Source organism: Mastomys coucha, unplaced genomic scaffold (genome assembly GCF_008632895.1).
Source record: "Mastomys coucha isolate ucsf_1 unplaced genomic scaffold, UCSF_Mcou_1 pScaffold16, whole genome shotgun sequence".
NCBI classification, from domain to species: Eukaryota; Metazoa; Chordata; class Mammalia; order Rodentia; family Muridae; genus Mastomys; species Mastomys coucha.
The window spans coordinates 41,386,631-41,405,325 of NW_022196898.1; the positions used below are offsets into that span (position 1 = coordinate 41,386,631).

Here is an 18,695-nt window from a genome sequence, read left to right on the forward strand (position 1 = left end):
GCAACTGTTTATTTGTCTCCATCCATAGGAAAAAAAGGGTCGAACCCAAAATCCGCACTGCTTATATACACCACAGTGCAGGGTATCTGCCCACAGCGTGGCGTGTCTGCTCATGATTGGCTGTTTGCTCATTACCCTACGTAACGCCCCGGGATGGGCCGTGACATGGCGTCTTTTCACTCTACACACATGCGCAAACAGTTCTCTACGCACATGCGCAAACAGTTGTTTAGGCGCCATCTTGCCATGGCGAATGCCTCTCAAGATTCACGGCTCCCCACAGGTTTCCGTTTATTCAAGACAAGAATGCTGTCATTATTAATAAATTATGACCCAATGCAGGTCAGCAGGATAAGCTGGGCTGGGAGCTGCCACCATGGATATATTGTACTGCTATGTGGACCAAGAGCCATAAACTCAGAACCAGTGAACACCCAGAAGCTCTAGAAAGTGGAAAAGAAAGCCATTGTGTGGATTAGTGGAGATAATTCATGTTCCATGTATCTCATTAAGGATCAGAAGGAAATGTATCTCTATTGTTAAGAAGAAAATTTATCAAAGCTAAATTAAATGCACCTTAAATGGTGTGACTACATTATGTCACTAGCACTGTCAGGTGTACACAAAGTCACTGCTACATTTATTTGTTATTAATCAGCTGATTCCCTCTCCCAACCCAAATGAGTTACTCCTTCTATGACCTAGGTCTAAAGCTTAGAGATATGCAAAGTGGCAGACTCTCAAGTTATTTTTTATTAGATATTTTCTTTATTTACATGTCATACGATATCTCCTTTCCCAGTTTCCCCTCCAAAAAAAAAAATAAATAAAAAAAAATAAAAAACAAAAAAACGAAAAAACAAAAAACAACAAGAACAAACCCATGTACCCTCTCTCCTCCCGCTTCTCACCACCCTACCCTCTCCTGCTTACTGGCCCTGGCATTCCCCTACAATGGGGCATAGAACCTTCACAGGGCCAAGGGCCTCTCCTCCCACTGATGACAGACTTGGCCATCTTCTACAATACATATGCTGCTGGAGCCATTAGTCCCACCATGTGTACTTTTTGGTTGGTGGTTGAGTCCCTGGGAGCTCTGAGGGTACTAGTTAGTTCATATTGTTGTTCATCCTAACGGGCTTCTTGGGTCTTTTCTCTAGCTCCTTCATTGGGGACCCTGTACTCAGTTCAATGGATAACTGTGAGCCTCTACTTCTGTATTGGTCAGGTACTGTCAGAGCCTCTCAGGAGTCAGCTATATCAGGCTGAATTGTCCTTCCTTCAGTCTCTGCTCCATAGTTAGTCTCTGCAACTCCTTCCATGGGTATTTTGTTCCCCCTTTTAAGAAGGAATGAAGTGTCCACATTTTGGTTTTCCTTCTTCTTAAGTTTCTTGTGGTTTGTGGATTGTACTTTGTATATTCCGATCTTCTGGGCTAATATCTACTTATCAGAGAGTGCATACCAAGTGTGTTCTTTTGTGATTGTGTTACCTCACTCAGGATGATATTCTCCAGATCCATCCATTTCCCTAAGAATTTCATAAATTCATTGTTTTTAATAGCTGAGTAGTACTCTATTGTGTAGATGTACCATAATTTCTGTATCCATTCCTCTTTTAAGGGACATCTGGGTTGTTTCCAGGACTCTCAAGTTATTGAGGAGATGTTGTTTGAGTCTTGATCTGACATCTGAACTAAATTATACTTTCACCACATAATAGCCTGTATCTCCAAGAACATCCATACCTTAAGCCAGTCATCTCCCATAGATATCAGGATGCAAAGCCAGGAATACTGGAATCCTGAATCAGCAGTTTTACTGAGAGTGTTATTCTGCTCTTACTATATATAAAATTTTGCTCTCAGATATGAGTTCTATGTGCACTGTTTGCTCTCTAAAGACATCTCTCCTCTGGGTTTCATGCATTACTCTCAGTGCCTCAGAACACACTATCCTCCCCCTCTTTGGTAGGGTGGAGATTCTCATCCCACTCTTCCTTCTGCATACCCAACACTGTCATCTGATGACCTCATCTCAGGAACTCCCAAGTGACATTAAATGACAGCATCTCAACACATGAGGCAACAAAACGCATATACCTGTGAACTCTTGCCTAAACCTGATTACTCTTTAGGTGTTCATCTGTGAGCTTGTCACTCGATGCACTAACTTGACTACCTGACTGCCCGTTATACAAAAAGTTATCCACCCAGAACTGTGCCACATGCATTTGTAGTTAAATGTATTTACCACATCATGGGTTAAATGTCTATGACAGTTATTTGTTATGTAATATCAATTTGATTTGTGTTCAAATATGGAACACTACAAAAATTGCATGCTCTACTGTGGGGTCTATGGTAATCTTCGCTATATCATTCCAATTTTAGCGTATGTGCTGCCAAAAGAAATCATTATTATTAAATACCTAAAGAAAATCAGAACCAGAAAGATGGCAAAACAGTTTCAGAGCACCAGATGCGATTCCAGATAATCCAAGCTTGGTTTCCAGCATCCATGTGGTGCATCACAATTATCTGTAGATACAGTTCCAGGGAATTTGACATCCCCTTTTTGCCTCCATGTACACTGCACACATGCGTAAAAGTGAAACACCAATGCACATTAAAAGACAAAAGATAAAAGGTGAGAAAAAACAGTTTAAAAAAAAAGGGAAAGAGAACAGGAAGCAAAAACTCAGTGAGGAAAAGCAAGAACTTGGAAGATTTAAACTTCTCAGGGAGCTTTTGTGCTTCTTTCTCCTTTCCTTCTTCCAATAGACCTTGAGCCTATGAACAAGAAACATGGGATCTGGTGGTAAGATCTGTGGTCCTGGACACTAACTCCTGAATCTTTCCCCAAGATATTCATGTAGATATTCTGAGTACTAAGCATCAGTCACTAAGGTGTCCTAGTGCCAGCTCCAGGCAAATGTTCTTGGGTCTCTGTGTATTGCAAACATGTGAGGAGTTGGAGTAAGAGTTTTAGGGGAGGAAGGCAGGATTAGTGATGAGAGAAAGCATCTATCTCCTGGCTGGCTGGAGACTAGTACCAAGGGAGATTTTGTCTGTGAACTAGAAGACAGTACACACAGGAAATCCCATTCTACAACTCTGGTTCTTTCTCTTCCTTTCATGTGATTCAGTAGGGAAAAAAAAGAAAATGAAAAAGGTTCCTTACTTCAGATATGGACACCAATATCAGATCAAACCCATGATTCTCCCAAAGTTCAGCTTTGCAAACTAATATTTATTGGGCTTAAAGGGCAGATGGATCATCACAATGCCCACCCAACATAGGTGATGACTCATAACAGGTGAATATTTGAAGTTCCTTGTGTGACTTGCAGGCAGCTCCAATGGCTGTAAACTCTCATTCCCATCAATCATTGCTACATATGTAAATCTCGGAGAGGGGTTTTGTGAATCCTTAGGTTCCAAGAGTACCTTGGACCCTTGTGAGTTGTTTATTTCCTGAGTTTTGAGCCCCAGAAAGAGCTATAAAATAGGAAGTGTACATGATATTGAGAGGTACCCAGTTTTGTTGTTTGGCTTTACTTTATTTGTTTGCTCATTCATTCGTTTCCATATAACCCCATCCCACACCTTAGCTGCATAATGATTTAATTTATTTCTCAGTATCATTGCACACCAACAACAGGCACAAATAACAGGGGATCAGCTCAAGGAGGGTAGTCATAGAAAAGTGATTAGATTTTAGGTTGTGTGAAGAGTAATAGAAAGTTTAGAGACACAGTTCTTTCCAGTATTAATTTCTCAACATATACACATCTTTTTTTAGCACAAATCTGATGAAAAATACCAACAAAGAGTGTTTCCCTAAAGAAATCTGGAAAATATTATATATTTCAAAGGGATTATAGCCATCCCAAGAATAACAAACATAAAAGGCAGGCCTGTTGTTCTCACCCAGTCCTTACGTCTTGCTAAAACCCATTATATTACATTTTTAAAACTACCCACCATTCACTTATTTGGCCACTTCCTCCTCCTAAGACTGACTCCCCTGGTCTAGCTATCAAACTTTGAAGATCAACAATCATAACCCCCTTTTGGCTGCTCTAATTAAGCTGTTCAATCAAAATTAAATACCTCATCTTAACGCTGGGCTTTTCATTTTACCTTTATAAACTTTTATTTGCCTATGAACCACATCTGTCTCCTTTTTACCCAGAGGTAGTTCTTTGTCACAACCCCCAGACTCTGCCCAAGAAAAATATCCCTTTCCCCCTTTCTCTTGTCCCTTTTCCTTTTATCCTCTATCTCCTATCTTTGTTTCTTATTCCCTGACCTTTGTCCTTCTGGGACAAATAAATACACTTTGTCCTGAGAACTTTGTTTTGTGTTGTCTTGAACAATACCAATCCCTACAACTACTATATTGAAAAGGAGGAAACTGTCAGACAAGCAACCTAACCTCCATCATTAAGACACTGAAGAACGAAAAGTAAACAAAGATCAAGAATTTAAAAAAAAAGAAAAGAAAGAAAGAAAGGTGGTATTCTACACCACCTAGAAAAAGGAAACATAATGCATATCCTAAATGTCAACTACTGGGACTTAGAAAAAATATTAAAACAACAGGAATAACGCTACAAAGCAAGATGTTGAAAGTATGATCCAGGTAACTTCATCTCCACATTGATCAGCTTCTTAGGAACAGCTTTTTAAAACTTTTTGAATTTTTATTTTATGTTCTTAGGTGTTTGGCCTGCATGTATGTCAATTCACCACTTACATGCTTGGTATACACAGAGGCCAAAAGAGGATGGAATATACCATGAAACAATATTTACAGGCTGTTGAGAGCAACCATGTGGATGCTGGGAATAAAAACTCAGGTCTTCTGAAAGAGTAGCCAGCCCTCTTAACCACTGAACCATCAAGCTAAGTGAAAAATACCAGAACAAGAGGCTCTTGTTCTTAAATCACTTCAATTACATAGTATCTTGAGAAGCAATAGGGAATTGGGAATGCAGGTGATAGTGGGTATGGATTTTCTTCTGATAGTAAAGGGGTTACAAAATTAGTGACAAAAATGTTACCATTGGGATATCCTAAATCTACCAAACTGTACACCTTCCAAAGGCAGACTTTCTGACAAATAATGAGAATTATGGTTTGTATTGTCCATCTCTCCTCCAGGTTTGCATAAGTGTGACTCATATCAGTGTCATCATGGTATCAAGACAACATTGAATTGGCAATTAGTTCTGCTCAGTTGGGATGAAGGAGTCACCTCTGACTTAGAAGTAAGGTAATCTGAACAGAATCCTACAAGGAGGCAAGCCTGAAAAGCTACAGGCCAGTATCATAGCTCATGTGGGCATTAGTAAGTTCAGAACAACTTCTAATCCATCCTTCTGGATCCGCTGCTGCCTTCTGTAGATAACAGGGTGCCCATTCTCCCTGAGATAGCATTTGTCCAGTCTGGAACCCTAAAATGCAGTCCTCATATCCTTTGCTTTTCCAGGATAGAACAAAAGACTCCATAGGCAGGTAGGGATGGAGCATCTGAAAGTACAACAGAAGATGGCTTGCATTTCATGTACAGATTCTTTGCTGATGGTTTCTGAATATTTTGATATGAAGCTTGCCAAAAAATGACAGGGGTTACTTTTCAACTATGGTTCTCAATAACTTAAGATTCTATCCAGCTGGTCAAAAATGGTGCCTGTCCTTGCTTCTAAAGGATTACAAGGTATGTGAAATCAGTGTTTGAGTTCTGCCAAGAATCTAAGGCTCCAGGATTTTTACAGCACAACTGAGAGAATTTTGAGTCCCACCTCTAGACAACAAAATCCTTCTGTTTGTCCTATATAAGCTCCCCTTGGTTCCCAGATGCACTCACAGTGCCATCCATGCTGTCTGGCTCGTGAGGCATGCTCCTTCATATGTGTTTGACTTAAAATACAGAGTAATGAATGGCTTCCATGAGAGGAAATCCCATCTTGAAATCCTTCAATAAAAAGGGGGTTCTTCAAGACAGTCACCTGCGGAAAACTGAGGGCTTTCTTAGCTCCTTCAGGTTGCTGTAACAGATGGTATAAAAACAGCTAAGACGTATTTCTCACAACAGCCTTATAATTCGAATGTTCTCCTAGGGTTTACTCTTCTAATACCATAAACTGGGGGCTAGGATTTCCATACAAGTTTGAGGGATACCAAGTATTCATTCTACTACAGGAACTCAGGCTAAACACTAAACCAGTGGAAGACAATGGAAGGTTCGCTTACACCAGGATCTTCGACTAGAAAGCAGATGGGCCTGGTATGCAGCCCAGAATCCCCTGAAAGCAGCTGCTAATTAGAATATGCTCTTCTTCTAATGATTCATTTCCCAAGGCCTGGAACCATCAGCAAATCAAGGGAATGAGAAGCCATGTATTGCCCATTCCACATCCATCCACAACATTGTCGTGTATTAGGCCAGGTAGATACCTATTACCCTTCTTGTAGTGAAATGGCCATTGAGAGAGAAATGGTGGGTGCGGGTCCCTTACTCTCTGGTTAGCATACTGAGCTTCTCATTCCTTTAATAAGGATATATATTACTGCATATGTCTCTAATGAACTCGGTGCCAAAGTAGAGAATTTCAAATGGGAGACACACACACACACACACACACACAGAGAGAGAGAGAGAGAGAGAGACAGAGAGACAGAGAGACAGAGAGACAGAGAGACAGAGAGACAGACAGAGAGAGACAGAGAGAGACAGAGAGAGAGAGAGAGAAACAGACAGACAGACAGAGAGAAATCCTATTAAGTAATAATTTTTTCTCTAACAGCAAGCAGTCACTTAGTCTCTGTCACAGGAAAATAAGATAATGGGAAAATATTACATCTATGGCATCCATATATAACCCTCTACATTTTATAAAGGGTTACAACCAGACATAAACAATCCAGGAACACTTTTCTCTGTCTTAAAATATGAACATGTTACATAAATTAAAATATAACTTAAACAAATTATTACCTTTTGATCTTGTTCTTTTTTGGAGCTTTTCTATTTTAAAAAAATTGTTTGTGTGTGGATGTCTGCATGTATGCCTATGTGCCACATATGTGTTTTGTGCACATTGAGGTGAGAGAAAGCATTGAATCTCCTGGAGCTGGAGTTGCAAACAGTTGTAAATATCAATATGGGTGTTGGGAACTAAACCTAGGTCCTCAGCAAGAGATACAAGTGCTCTTGAATGATGACCCAACTCTCCAGAACTATTGGTTATGGGTTTTGGTTGCTCTTTTTTTTTTTCATCGAAACTGTAGGTAACAAATGGTAAACTTAAGGAAAGGTTGCAGGCTATACGTAAATCAGTCTCCTATATTATAAATTCTATTGAGTTGTTCTCATCCAACAACCATCAACTCAGCTCAACCTCCCTCTTTGCCAGAAACCCTATGGTGAAATTTATGAGTTCCATGAGATCTTCTAAGGAATTTCTATCATCTAGGCAAGGACTTGGATCTACTTTGACCTGTTTTTTTACCTACTCTATATCAAGAATATAGTCACTGGCTACAACCAAATATGCCAGGATATTCTGGATTACATATAAGGTGAATCAAGATTCACACCAAATAACATGCACTAAAGCTTGATGACATAGCATATAGGTAGATTACAGCATGTGACATATGAATGTGTATTTACTACAGTGTGTATTAATATTTTCACCTCTTTCCTAATAGATCATAATCTACCCCAGAATAGAAAACACCATAATAACCCATGTTATGGCTTCCCAGAGAAGACACAGGCACAGAGCTTGTGTTTATATGGTAAAGGTAGCAGAAGAACAGCCTCACCACCTCCCCTTACTAGGCAGACCTGAGTGAGAAGTCAAAAAGAAAGACATCACATTTTCCGGGTACCCTATTGATGGTAATTATAGTAGGAACACAGGAAGATGATGAATGGATGGTACTGGCTCTGTCAACTCCCTGTTGTGAAAGCAGCAGCATGCTTGGTCTGTGCATCACACACCTGTCAAGGATAAAAAGGGCTGCTACCCTGGACCATTCAGCCACAGCCTCTTCAGCACAGCCTTCTTCTCCTGCCTCTGCTGTATCTGGTGAGTACCTAACTAGGCACAGGACCTCAGCTAAGACTGTGTGTAGAGATGACAAGCTGGATTTGACTGGGATGAAAGAAGCAGAGGTGTCTAGTGGGGAGACAATAGGAAGAGTACCTGCCAGAGGTCAAAACCAAAGGGAGAACACAGAAAGGAGCCTCTGACACACCAGAGTCCTGGCTCTCATCACTGCCTCCACTCTGTTGAGAGGTTTGCATCACCACAGAGTATTTTCCAAGGGTCATTTTCCCATTACCTGTATTTGCTACAGTTCAGCAGAGAGCTACTTAGAGAAGTATCCACATCCTCTCCTGCAAAAACAGGGCAAAATGGAAGACAATGTTGAAGGTCATGGAGATCAGTTATCCTTTGCTTTTGTTAAGCTACTTGGTCTGACTGTATTTACTAGGGATGCATGCTGGTCTATATGATAGTCTTGAGAATGCTTTATTCAAATGGATCTGTGTCTCCATGTTCCTATTTATTTCATAGATATCTTCTCTTAGGAAGCAGATAGGACATGGAAGGCATGTGTTTGATAGACTTAAGTCAGCACATATTCACCAGAAGCCTCTCTCTATAACGTCTCTATTGTATTTTCTAGGTCAAATTCCTCCCAAGATGTCCTGCCAGCAGAGCCAGAAGCAGTGCCAGCCTCCTCCCAAGTGCCCCTCCCCAAAGTGCTCCCCAAAGTGCCCCCCAAAGAGCACAGCACAGTGTCTGCCTGCAGCCTCCTCCTGCTGTGCTACAAGCTCTGGGGGCTGCAGTGTCCCCAGCTCTGAGGGAGGCTGCTGCCTGAGCCACCACAGGCGCAGGTCCCACAGATGCAGGCGCAGGAGCTCCAGTTCCTGTGACCGTGGCAGTGGTCAGCAGTCTGGGGGCTCAGGCTGTGGCCACAGCTCTGGGGGCTGCTGCTGACCTGGAGCATGATGCTGAGACAAGAGACTCTGGAGGAAACAAGCATCCCAGGAGCGAAGGATTGCCTGTCTTGTCATGTCTGACCCTGGACACCCTTCTCTGCATGTCTGATGCCCAGAGCCCTTGTTCCCACCCTTCTTATGGAGTCCCTGTGCCCACCCCTGGTTCTGACCAAGAATAAAGCTTCTATCCTCACCACACTAGTGCGTCACTGTCATTTTTCCCTGTTCCTCCACAGGTGGCACGTGTGTGCCCCTTCCCTCTATCTCTCAATACCAGCACTATATAAATCAGAGCATTAAAGAAAAAAATCATAGCTGTACACCAGGAAAAGTTTAGAGGTCTATCAGAAATGTGAATGTTCACTTAGGTTGAAGCAGCAGGGGGGTGAAATGACTGGGGTCTAAAACAAGGAATGGTATGTCCTTTGGCATGTGGAGAGTATATTCGTCTCACAGTGCAAACCTAAGCCTACTGTGAGGAGCTATTGTCTGCTCTGATGAGTGATTTCTAGCATCTAATTAGAAAACACTGACTTTGCAGTTAGTTACGCATTCAAATAGAGTAGCCCGTTCTTTTCAGTAGTGATGTCACAGCTTTCTGAGGGGAGTCTAGAAATACCCATAGACAAGGTATTTCAGAGGGAACAAGAATCTCAGGAAAATTCAGCCTGTTTTTCTCTTCTTGTCTGTTGTCTGGGACCCACAGTCTTCATTCCTGAGCTAGCTTAGGACTGCATATGTCCTATACAAATCCATTTCAAAAATAAAGCTGCTTGAACTATAACTGCTGGAATCTCATGAGTCATTTCATTCTGGGCCATTCTTGAAGCCCCAGAATCCTTAGCTCCTTGCCCTTTACAACCATCTCTTAGACAAATCCCTAGTTAGATATACAATGAAGAAATATGTGCTACCACTCCGTCCTGCTTATGGAAGGGCTTCAGAGAGCCTTACTACAAGATAAGAGGAGAAAAGGTTGTGGGTTGTTGGCTGGTGCCCTGAAATCTCTGAAGAACTGTTTTTTCCTCTGAAACATGACAGGACCTTGATTTATCTTGGAAATGTGTAATCTATAATATGATACTTATTTTTATGAACTGTTCTTGAGGTCCTCATTACAAAGAAGGCGTCAAAAGCTTGAGGCAAAGGCATAACTATTAGGCAGTGGATAAAACAAATACAAAGCTTCAAGGGTTGGTGATGAAGGTCATTGAGAGTTTTTCCCTGGAAAGTTTGCATGTGTGAGGCCCGTGTTCTGGTCCCAGCAGAAGAGTATCAATCAATCAATCAATCAATCAACCAATTAATAGCAAACAAGCAAGGTGGAGGAAGTTAAAGGATGGAGTGGGTAGGCTAACACAATTGTTGTATGAAGATCAAGGGGAAAGAAACAAATTTAAGATAATTGTTTAATAAGGTCAAGGGAAGGTGATGTAGCCAGAGGTTTGGAGTTTAGTCTATGAGGTGACTGGAGTGTGCAGAAGGAGATCTTTAGGGAAAAGATGAGAGGAAAACATTAGCTTTAGTATACAGACCATTTAAAAAAGAAATTTTTATGATGTTGGACCTCTACACTATCCCAACTCCAATACATGGGAGCTACAACATAAACAGATTTGCGTCATCTAAATTGTGAAATTTAAGTGCTTCTGGGTTTGAAATGGTTTTATCAAGCGTTGATAAAAAAAAATACTGAAAGAGGTTTAATATTAGACATCTACTGACCAAATCTAAAAAGCAAGATATCCATTGAAGTAGAAGCCACAGCTCTAGCCTTAGAGTTTGTAATGACATCACTAAGGGTGGGACACTTGGCAGGTTGTGGACAGGAAGGGCAATCCAGGATGAGGAAGAACTCTGCACACCTGTGCCGGCCTGAGACGTGTCACACAATAAGTATGAGTGACAAAATGCCAAGGTCCCACAGCTCTGTGCAGCCTCTCCACAGTGTGACACAGGATGGACAGAACTAGAGGATCAGAGGTTGCCACTTCAAAAGCACAACAGAACTCCCTACTCTGGATTAACTCTTACCCAACTGAAGAGAAAAGACAGAAGGGTTATCAATAGTACCTGGGAAGCTGAGAGTAACAAAAGGAACTAGTGAGGAACACATCCACAGACCTCATAAGGGTGACTACAGTAGAGTCCTAACTTCTGGACCAATTTGTTTATTTCACACACTTTTGTTGTCTTTTGTGTACTCTCTACTCTGGGCCTTAAAGATTAAGCAGGGAGTCAGGGATGCAGAATTTGTGTTCATGAATGATGGTTCCTGATTTCACAAATAGTGAAACACCATGGCCCACACTTCAGGGAGCAGCCACTCATTCACTGAATACTGGCATTTACTTAATAAGTCCAGAGAAGACCCAGCTTGGACAAAGTATTGAGGTATGTAGACAGTGGTTTTAGAGGTGTCAGTAAAAGACAAGCATTTCCCAGCTTGGACACAAGTCATATATTATCACCAATGAGATAAAGTCAGCGCACGAGCATGCCTCTAGCCTCAAGCCCTTCCCCACCGCTCTTTTTTCTCTCTCTGCAATACCAAAGGTGCCTGTGTCCCATCCTTCCCATGACTATCTCCTATTCATTGCCTAAGGTGAAGGCTGATGCCTTTAATTCTTCCTTTAACAGGACAATTAGACACATGAGTTTCTTCAATATTTATTTAAAAAATGATTATGCCTCATCATCCTTATAGGTGATGTTTGTGACTAAAAAGATTAAATCCATTCTTGAATGTGATTTTAAAAGAGCAATGTGGCTTTTCTTTCAGACTCTGCTCAATACTTTATCTCCATATTTGCTCTTGTGAGTATTTTGTTTTCCTTCTAAGAAGGACCAAAGCACTTTGGTCTTCTTATTGAGCTTCATGTGGTCTATGAATTGTATCCTGGTTATTTGAAGCTTTTGGGCTAATATCCACTTATCAGTGAGTACATACCATGTGTGTTCTTTTGCAATTGGGTTACCTCACTCAGGATGATATTTTCTAGTTCTATCCATTTGCCTAAGAATTTCATGAATTCATCATATCTAATAGGTGCATAGTACTCCATTGTGTAAATGTACCACATTTTCTGTATCCATTCCTCTGTTAAGGGACATCTGGGTTCTTTCCAGCTTCTGGCTATTATAAATAAGGCTGCTATGAACATAGTGGAGCATGTGTCCTTATTACATGTTGGGTCATCTTCTAGGTATATGCCCAGAAGTGGTATAGCTGGGTCCTCAGGTAGTATTATGTTCAATTTTCTGAGGAACCACCAAACTTATTTCCAGAGTGGTTTTTCCAGCTTGCAATCCCACTAGCAATGGAAGAGTGTTCCTCTTTCTCTACATCCTTACCAGCATCTGCTGTCACCTGAGTTTTTTATTTTATCCATTCTGACTGGTGTGAGGTGGAATCTCAGGGTTGTTTTGAAATAAAGTGTTAATCAAAGACTGAAGGAAAGGCCACCAAGAGACTGTCCCACCTGGGGATTGAATAGTGTCAAACCCAGACACTATTGTGGATGCCAAGAAGTGCATACTGAAAGGAACCTGATATGGCTTTCCTGAGAGGCCCTGCCACAGCCTTACAAATACAGAGACGGATGTTCAAATCCAACCATTGGACTGAGAGCAGAGTCTACAATAGAGGAGTTAAAGAAAGGACTGAAGGAGTTGAAGGTTTGCAACCCCACAGGAAGAACAACAATATCAACCAACCAGACCCCCCCAGAACTCCCAGGGACTAAGCCATCAACAAAGAAGTACACATGGCTCCAACTGTATATATAGCAGAGGATGGCCTTGTCATGCATCAATGGGAGAAGAGGTTTTTGGTCCTATGAAGGCTCAATAGATGCCCCAGTGTAGAGGAATTGAGAGCAGGGAGGTGGAGTGGATGGGTAGAGAAACTCCCTCATAGAAGCAGGGGGAAGGAAGGTATGATAGGGAGTTTCCAGGAGGGAGGGAAACCAGGAAAGGGGATAACATTTGAAATATAAAGAAAGAAAATATCCAATAAAATAATAATAATAATAATAATAATAATAATAATAATAATAATAAATAAATAAAAAGCAATGTTTCTCCATTGGTATAATAAAATGCAGTGAGAAACACTGTACTCCTTACCAAATTGCAATTTCCAAACCCTTGGTGAACTACTGCTGAACTTTGTCACTACAGGCTTCAATAAAACCACACCCTAAAACGATTACTCACAACTCAGGTAATCTCCCCAGCACCCCAGCCTCGCTGAATCATTCCTTCCCGGAACCATTCCTACAACTCTGTGAAGGATATCACTGAAATCATCAAGCTACCTGCACAATATATTTGGTCATGTCCCCTCATATATGTTGAATTTCTTGTCTCTTCTCCTCTCACTTTAGAGAGACCAGGTGTTAACTAAAGACAACAGGATTCGAATACAGAAACATCCAATTCCAGTGTGAATTTGAACAAGCTTATCTTCATTAGAACTTCCCAGCACCCTATTTGCCACCTTCCTTTCTCACTAGCTCCATCTCTCTGCTAGTGTGGATAGGCTCGGTTCAAGGAGCCCCTCTCCTTGAGCCCTTATACTGCCATCAGACTGACTTCTCATGGACAGATCAAACACCTACAGTCCTGGGACTGCTTCTTCTTCAAATGTTGTTCTTACAGTTCTGATCAAAGCCTGCCGTCTGATCATATGGTTGCAGAGCATAGGCCAGAGACCCTCACTCTCATTTCCATACACCAATAGTGAAGCACTTGCTTCTATGGCTCATGCTTATTTCATTGTGCCTCTCTGCTCTGCTGCACGTGTGCTACTTCAGGACATCTCTCCTGTCCAGAATGTATGGTGTTACATCCTAGTGATGCACCAGGATAATGAGTAAAGAGAAGGTGAGTGACAGAATGGAAAAGTTAATATGGAGGGAGGACAGAAAGTCTGAGTCACTGGGCACTCATTTGGGCAGTCATGTGACTCCTCTGAGAATATCTCTTCTTCTCATCTTCCCAGGATGATGTGGAAGGCCTGGGATAAAGATTACAAAAGGTGGGACCTCAGGGAAGGTAGCACCCTCATAGAAACAGGGGGAGGGATGGGATAGGTGGTTTTCAGAGGGGAAACCAGAAAAGGGGATAACATTTGAAATGTAAATAAATAAAATAAGCAATTTTTTAAAAAGCTGTCTAGCTCAGCACATTCTGGAGAAGGAAGAATGGAAGAAAAGAAGGAAGAAAAGGAGGGGATGGAGGGAAAGAGGAAGGAGCAAGAGAGGGAGAGTTTGGAAGCTATTTGAATTCTGTCCACCAGAGTACTTTGCTCTCTCATCCACTCCCCTTCCAAACTTCTGTGATATGGACAGTGAGTTACAGGCAACTAGACAACTCCATGTAGTGCTGGATCTTTGTCAACAGTGTGGGAACAAATGGAGGGCCCAATATCAGTGTCCTTCTCAAGGAACAAATGTGCACACCTTCCACACACCCCATAAGTGACTCTCCACCACATGAAACTGGATTGTCTAAGAAATTATAGTAGAAGCATCTTGTTACAGAGCTCTTTCTGTGTCTGCCTGCCTGTCTGCCTCTCTCTCTCTCTCTCTCTCTCTCTCTCTCTCTCTCTCCCTCCCTCCCCCCTCTGTCCCTCCACCCCCCCTCTCTCTCACACACACACACACACATCTCTCCCTGATAATTGTTTAGCTCTCGCTTCCTAAATACTGTAAAAAGCCGTAGTTCCAACTGTGCTTCATCTTCAAAGACATCCATAAAATGTAATTATTTTAATAGTAGATATTGTCTCCAAAATTAAAATGACATATTGTGAAAATATGTATTATTCTGTTTACATAAACTCACCAAAGAACTGCAGATGTCATGGTTAGTTACTTATAGTATTTATCCAGTCTTGCAGCTAATTACTCTAAGGTTAATCACTCTAATAGAATGTGTGTCACATTCTACTCTTAATTCTACTGTTAGGGACCAGGCATTGTCTTTACTGGTCACATACTATTTCCTAAGTAGAGGACATAGGTAAATGTCAGGGCTTCCTGACCTGTTGCCTATGCCTCGCCCTATTATCACAATGATTTAGTCTAGTGCTGAGCTGGAATGCTTGATTCTATTAATCCATCCTCAGGTTCCTACTCCTTGGTGCACCAGAGACAGTTGCTCTTCTGTCCACAAGATCTTCTGATGTCCATGAAGTTTGATGAATGATAAGCTTGAGACTAGACTATTCTTGCATTGGAAGTACTGGGGAGACCAGCCTAGCATCTCTCTGAGATAAAGAAGTAGAGGGCGTGGAGGGAAGGCAACAGGAAGGCAATGGGGTGATGAGCACCTTCTTGGATGTGTCAGGGATTCTGTCACTACAAAGGTCCTGGTCTCAGTCACCTCCGTGCTCTTTATGTTCGTGTTCTGAAAGATTTGCTCATCTTGCCAGACCTCTTCCAGGAATCTTTCACCTGACAGGTTTAATCTCATCTCAGATTATATAAAAATAGATATGTTAGTAAACCAACTAGAAAAGACTAAGTAGCCTTTTATAGCAGGAGACCAAAGAAAAGGGGTTCTTTCTCTGATGAGATCAATTTTATTTCCTTCTGACATTTTCTTGGTTCAAAAATAGATCTACTCTATGAAACCCATCAGAGAAGAGATTCCAACCAAAGGCTCCTATGCATCCAAGCTTGTTTGATTCTAGGGTCATTAACTCCCTCAGATACTCCGCCAACAAAAACCAGCAGTGGAACTGATCCCTAAAGTAGATGTTCAGTGTCCAGTTGTGCACCCAGCTCCCAGAGCTGCTGAAGCTCCTGGCACTGCAGCTGCTGCCTGAGCCATCTCAGGTGTTTTCTCTTCCATTCACACCACACCAGAGCTCCAACAGCTGTGAACCTACTGGGGCTTTTAGCTGCTACCTTTGATCTGGACTGTGTAGCCAAGAGGAAAAGTTTACGAGGGACAAGAAACTCAAAGTGCAAAGGATAGGTCTCAATCTGGGGTGTGTCCCACAACTTCTCACTCATGCTCTGTCTGACACCAATGCCCACCCTTAGTAGGATTAAGTATTACCTAGATGTACACCATGAGTAGTATCCATGCCCTTGTCAGCCCTTGGCAGCACTTATGTCTGGCTATGGAAAAGAAGTTAATGGGGGTTGGAGTAGAGGAAATGTAGCAAGTAAATTCATGTGCCTATTAATACATAAATATATTAAAATTTTAATGGTTTGCTAAAGCTCTTGGGAAATTAAAAAACCTACAAATTTGTTTCCTTTCTTATATTATCAAAACTTCATGTACCTAAGACTAGGAGATCAGTAATAGTGTCAGGCCTTGTGACTTCCCTTTGAGCTGGACCCCACTTTGGACCTATCACTGGACCTTCTTTTCCTCAGGATGTCCTTTCTCCATTTCCATCCCTGCAGTTCTTTCACAAAGGAACAATTATGGATCAGAGTTTTGACAGTAGGATAGCAACCCCATCCCTCATTTGATGCCCTGTCTTTCTGCTGTAGGTGGACTCTACAAGTTCCTTCTCCCCACTGTAGGGCACTTCATCTAGGGTCACTCCCTTTAAGTTCTGAGTGTCTCTCACCTCCCAGGTCTCTAGTGCATTCTGGAGGGTCCCTCCCAAACTCCTACCTCCTGAGGTCGTGTCACACAGAACTAGTCTATTTCAGTTGTGTCTGAGACAAGCCTAGAAACCTAATAATGGACTTGAGGTGTACACTTCAAAAGGAGTCAGTCTCCTGAGGTAGCCAGTCGCTGACATCTCCTAACTCAGAGGTGTTCCAGATTGATCTCTGCTATAATCTGTGGAGAGATCTGCATGCTTCATTTATTCAGGCATAAAGGTGCCATAAGAAATATTTAGCTATAGCTAAAACAGATTGAACATTATTTCCTGGCCTCCACAGTGTTTCAATAATCCTAATTGATTTCCTAGCTGTAGTTAGCTTGGAATTTTTATAAAGAAGCTGTTTCAGACAGAGTGTCTCCAAAGTTAGAGATAGCAGTTAAGCACTCATTATCAGAGTAGTCCCACATAAGGCAGAATTGCTTTACTAACTAGAGAGAAGTCATAGGGCTTCCGTCACTAATTATCTATGTTATAGCCAAGGTTATTCTCAAGGACCTCCAGCGGCTTGCCTCAGACAGACCCTGAGAATTTTACTTGGGGCTGGCAAAATAGCCCAAGAAGAATGACACCACTGCTCCTCCACCTTGCACCTGGCTGTTTGATCTTACTGACTTTGATGTGACCACTACCTGCCTACGTAACTTCTGTTATTTGCCCTGTTTTCTGTATACTATATAAGCCTGATTTCTACTCTGTACAAATTGCATTCAGATACCATACTCCCTTGTGTTGTGTCTGTTTGTCATTTCTTCGCCAACACCTTGTCTACCTGACTAGGACCCACGGGTTGAGGGAGGCCCAGACTGGCCGGCCCGTGGCAAGGTTGCCTGTTTCCATTCTTTCTTCTGGCCCTCAGGGCTTCAATTCCTTTCCCTGACCCAATACCAGATCATGTTCCCCTCTCCCCCCAACCCCTGTTTCCTTTCCCTGTGGAGCGCTCACAAAAGAGACCTAGCATGACTGCCCTCTGAAAGACTCAACAAGCAGCTGAAAGAGTCGAATACAGATATTTGTACCCAACCAATGGACAGAAGCTGCTGACCTCTGTGCTTGAATTACAGAAAAGCTGGAAGAAGCTGAGGAGGAGGGCGACCCCGTAGGAGAACCAAAGTCTCAATTAACCTGGACCCTGTAGATCTCTCTCAGACACTGGATCACCAACCAGGCAGCATGCACCAACTAATATGAAGTTCAAAATACATATACAGTAGAGGACTGCCGGGTCTGGGTTCAGTCAGAGATGATGCACCTAACCCTCAAGAGACTGGAGGCCCCAGAGAGTTCAGAGGTCTGATAGGGTAGGGGTGGGGTAGGGACATCCTCATAGGGACAGGGGGGCAGGGAAGAGGTATGGTATGTGGAACAGTGGGGGGTGGACCGGAAGGGAATAAAATCTGGAGTGTAAAAAAAAAGAGAGAAATATATTTATGTATACATACATATATATCATGACTGCCCTGTATTTTCAGAAACTATTCCTAACTTGTAGATTTACAGCCTTGGCCCAGAAACAGGGGAAAAAGTCAGTTTTTAAACAGGTGCCATCACATGCCATGGTTTTCATTTTTACTTCATGCAGCATCTAAACTTCACCTAAGGTGTCCTGAAGTAAATCCAGGACAAATCAAAGCTACCACTAGTTTCTCTCAAAGTACACACCCCAATATCCTACCTGGTTCACATCTACAGTCTCTTTTTACTGAACTTTACCTCTGGGGAGTAGAAGGTGTGCCACATCTTCAACCCTGGAGAATGCTTATGCCTCAAAAATCCTGGGTACCACAGAAGCAGGGTTGGATGACCAGTAAAGCAAACATATGATGCTTTCCTCATTCCATCATCTCTATGGGCTGAGAAGTCACAAAGGGCAATAGTGATGATTGTAGGCATGGGGGAGTCTTCCAAAGCCTTGGTTTAACCTAAAGTATTTGGCATGTACCACACATTGTTGTTAAACTCTGTGATCAGTAAATGGCTGGTTTCCAGTCATCTCCATGGCCTGATGATCATAACATTATCTTGGGTCTCAT

General features: G+C 42.0%; 2 protein-coding genes across 3 annotated transcripts in view; one reads left to right on the forward strand and one right to left on the reverse strand.

Annotated features, from left to right (window-relative positions):
* The window catches only part of LOC116094155 (late cornified envelope protein 3D-like), a 54,978-nt gene extending 36,509 nt beyond the window's left edge, over positions 1-18,469 (reverse strand). Inside the window, exons 1-2 of one of the 2 annotated variants that reach the window (XM_031376092.1) lie at positions 18,376-18,469; positions 8,360-8,414 (exon numbers count right to left, since the gene is read on the reverse strand). The gene's annotated coding sequence lies outside the window, so the exon portion shown is untranslated. Of the gene's footprint in view, positions 1-8,359; positions 8,415-18,337 lie in introns of both variants that reach the window. The other variant, XM_031376093.1, reaches the window with a different exon arrangement.
* Positions 8,725-9,021, forward strand: LOC116094159 (late cornified envelope protein 3D-like). The gene has a single exon (XM_031376096.1). It carries the CDS (start codon positions 8,725-8,727, stop codon positions 9,019-9,021), a length of 297 nt encoding a protein of 98 aa, XP_031231956.1.
* Positions 18,470-18,695: the final 226 nt, after the last annotated feature.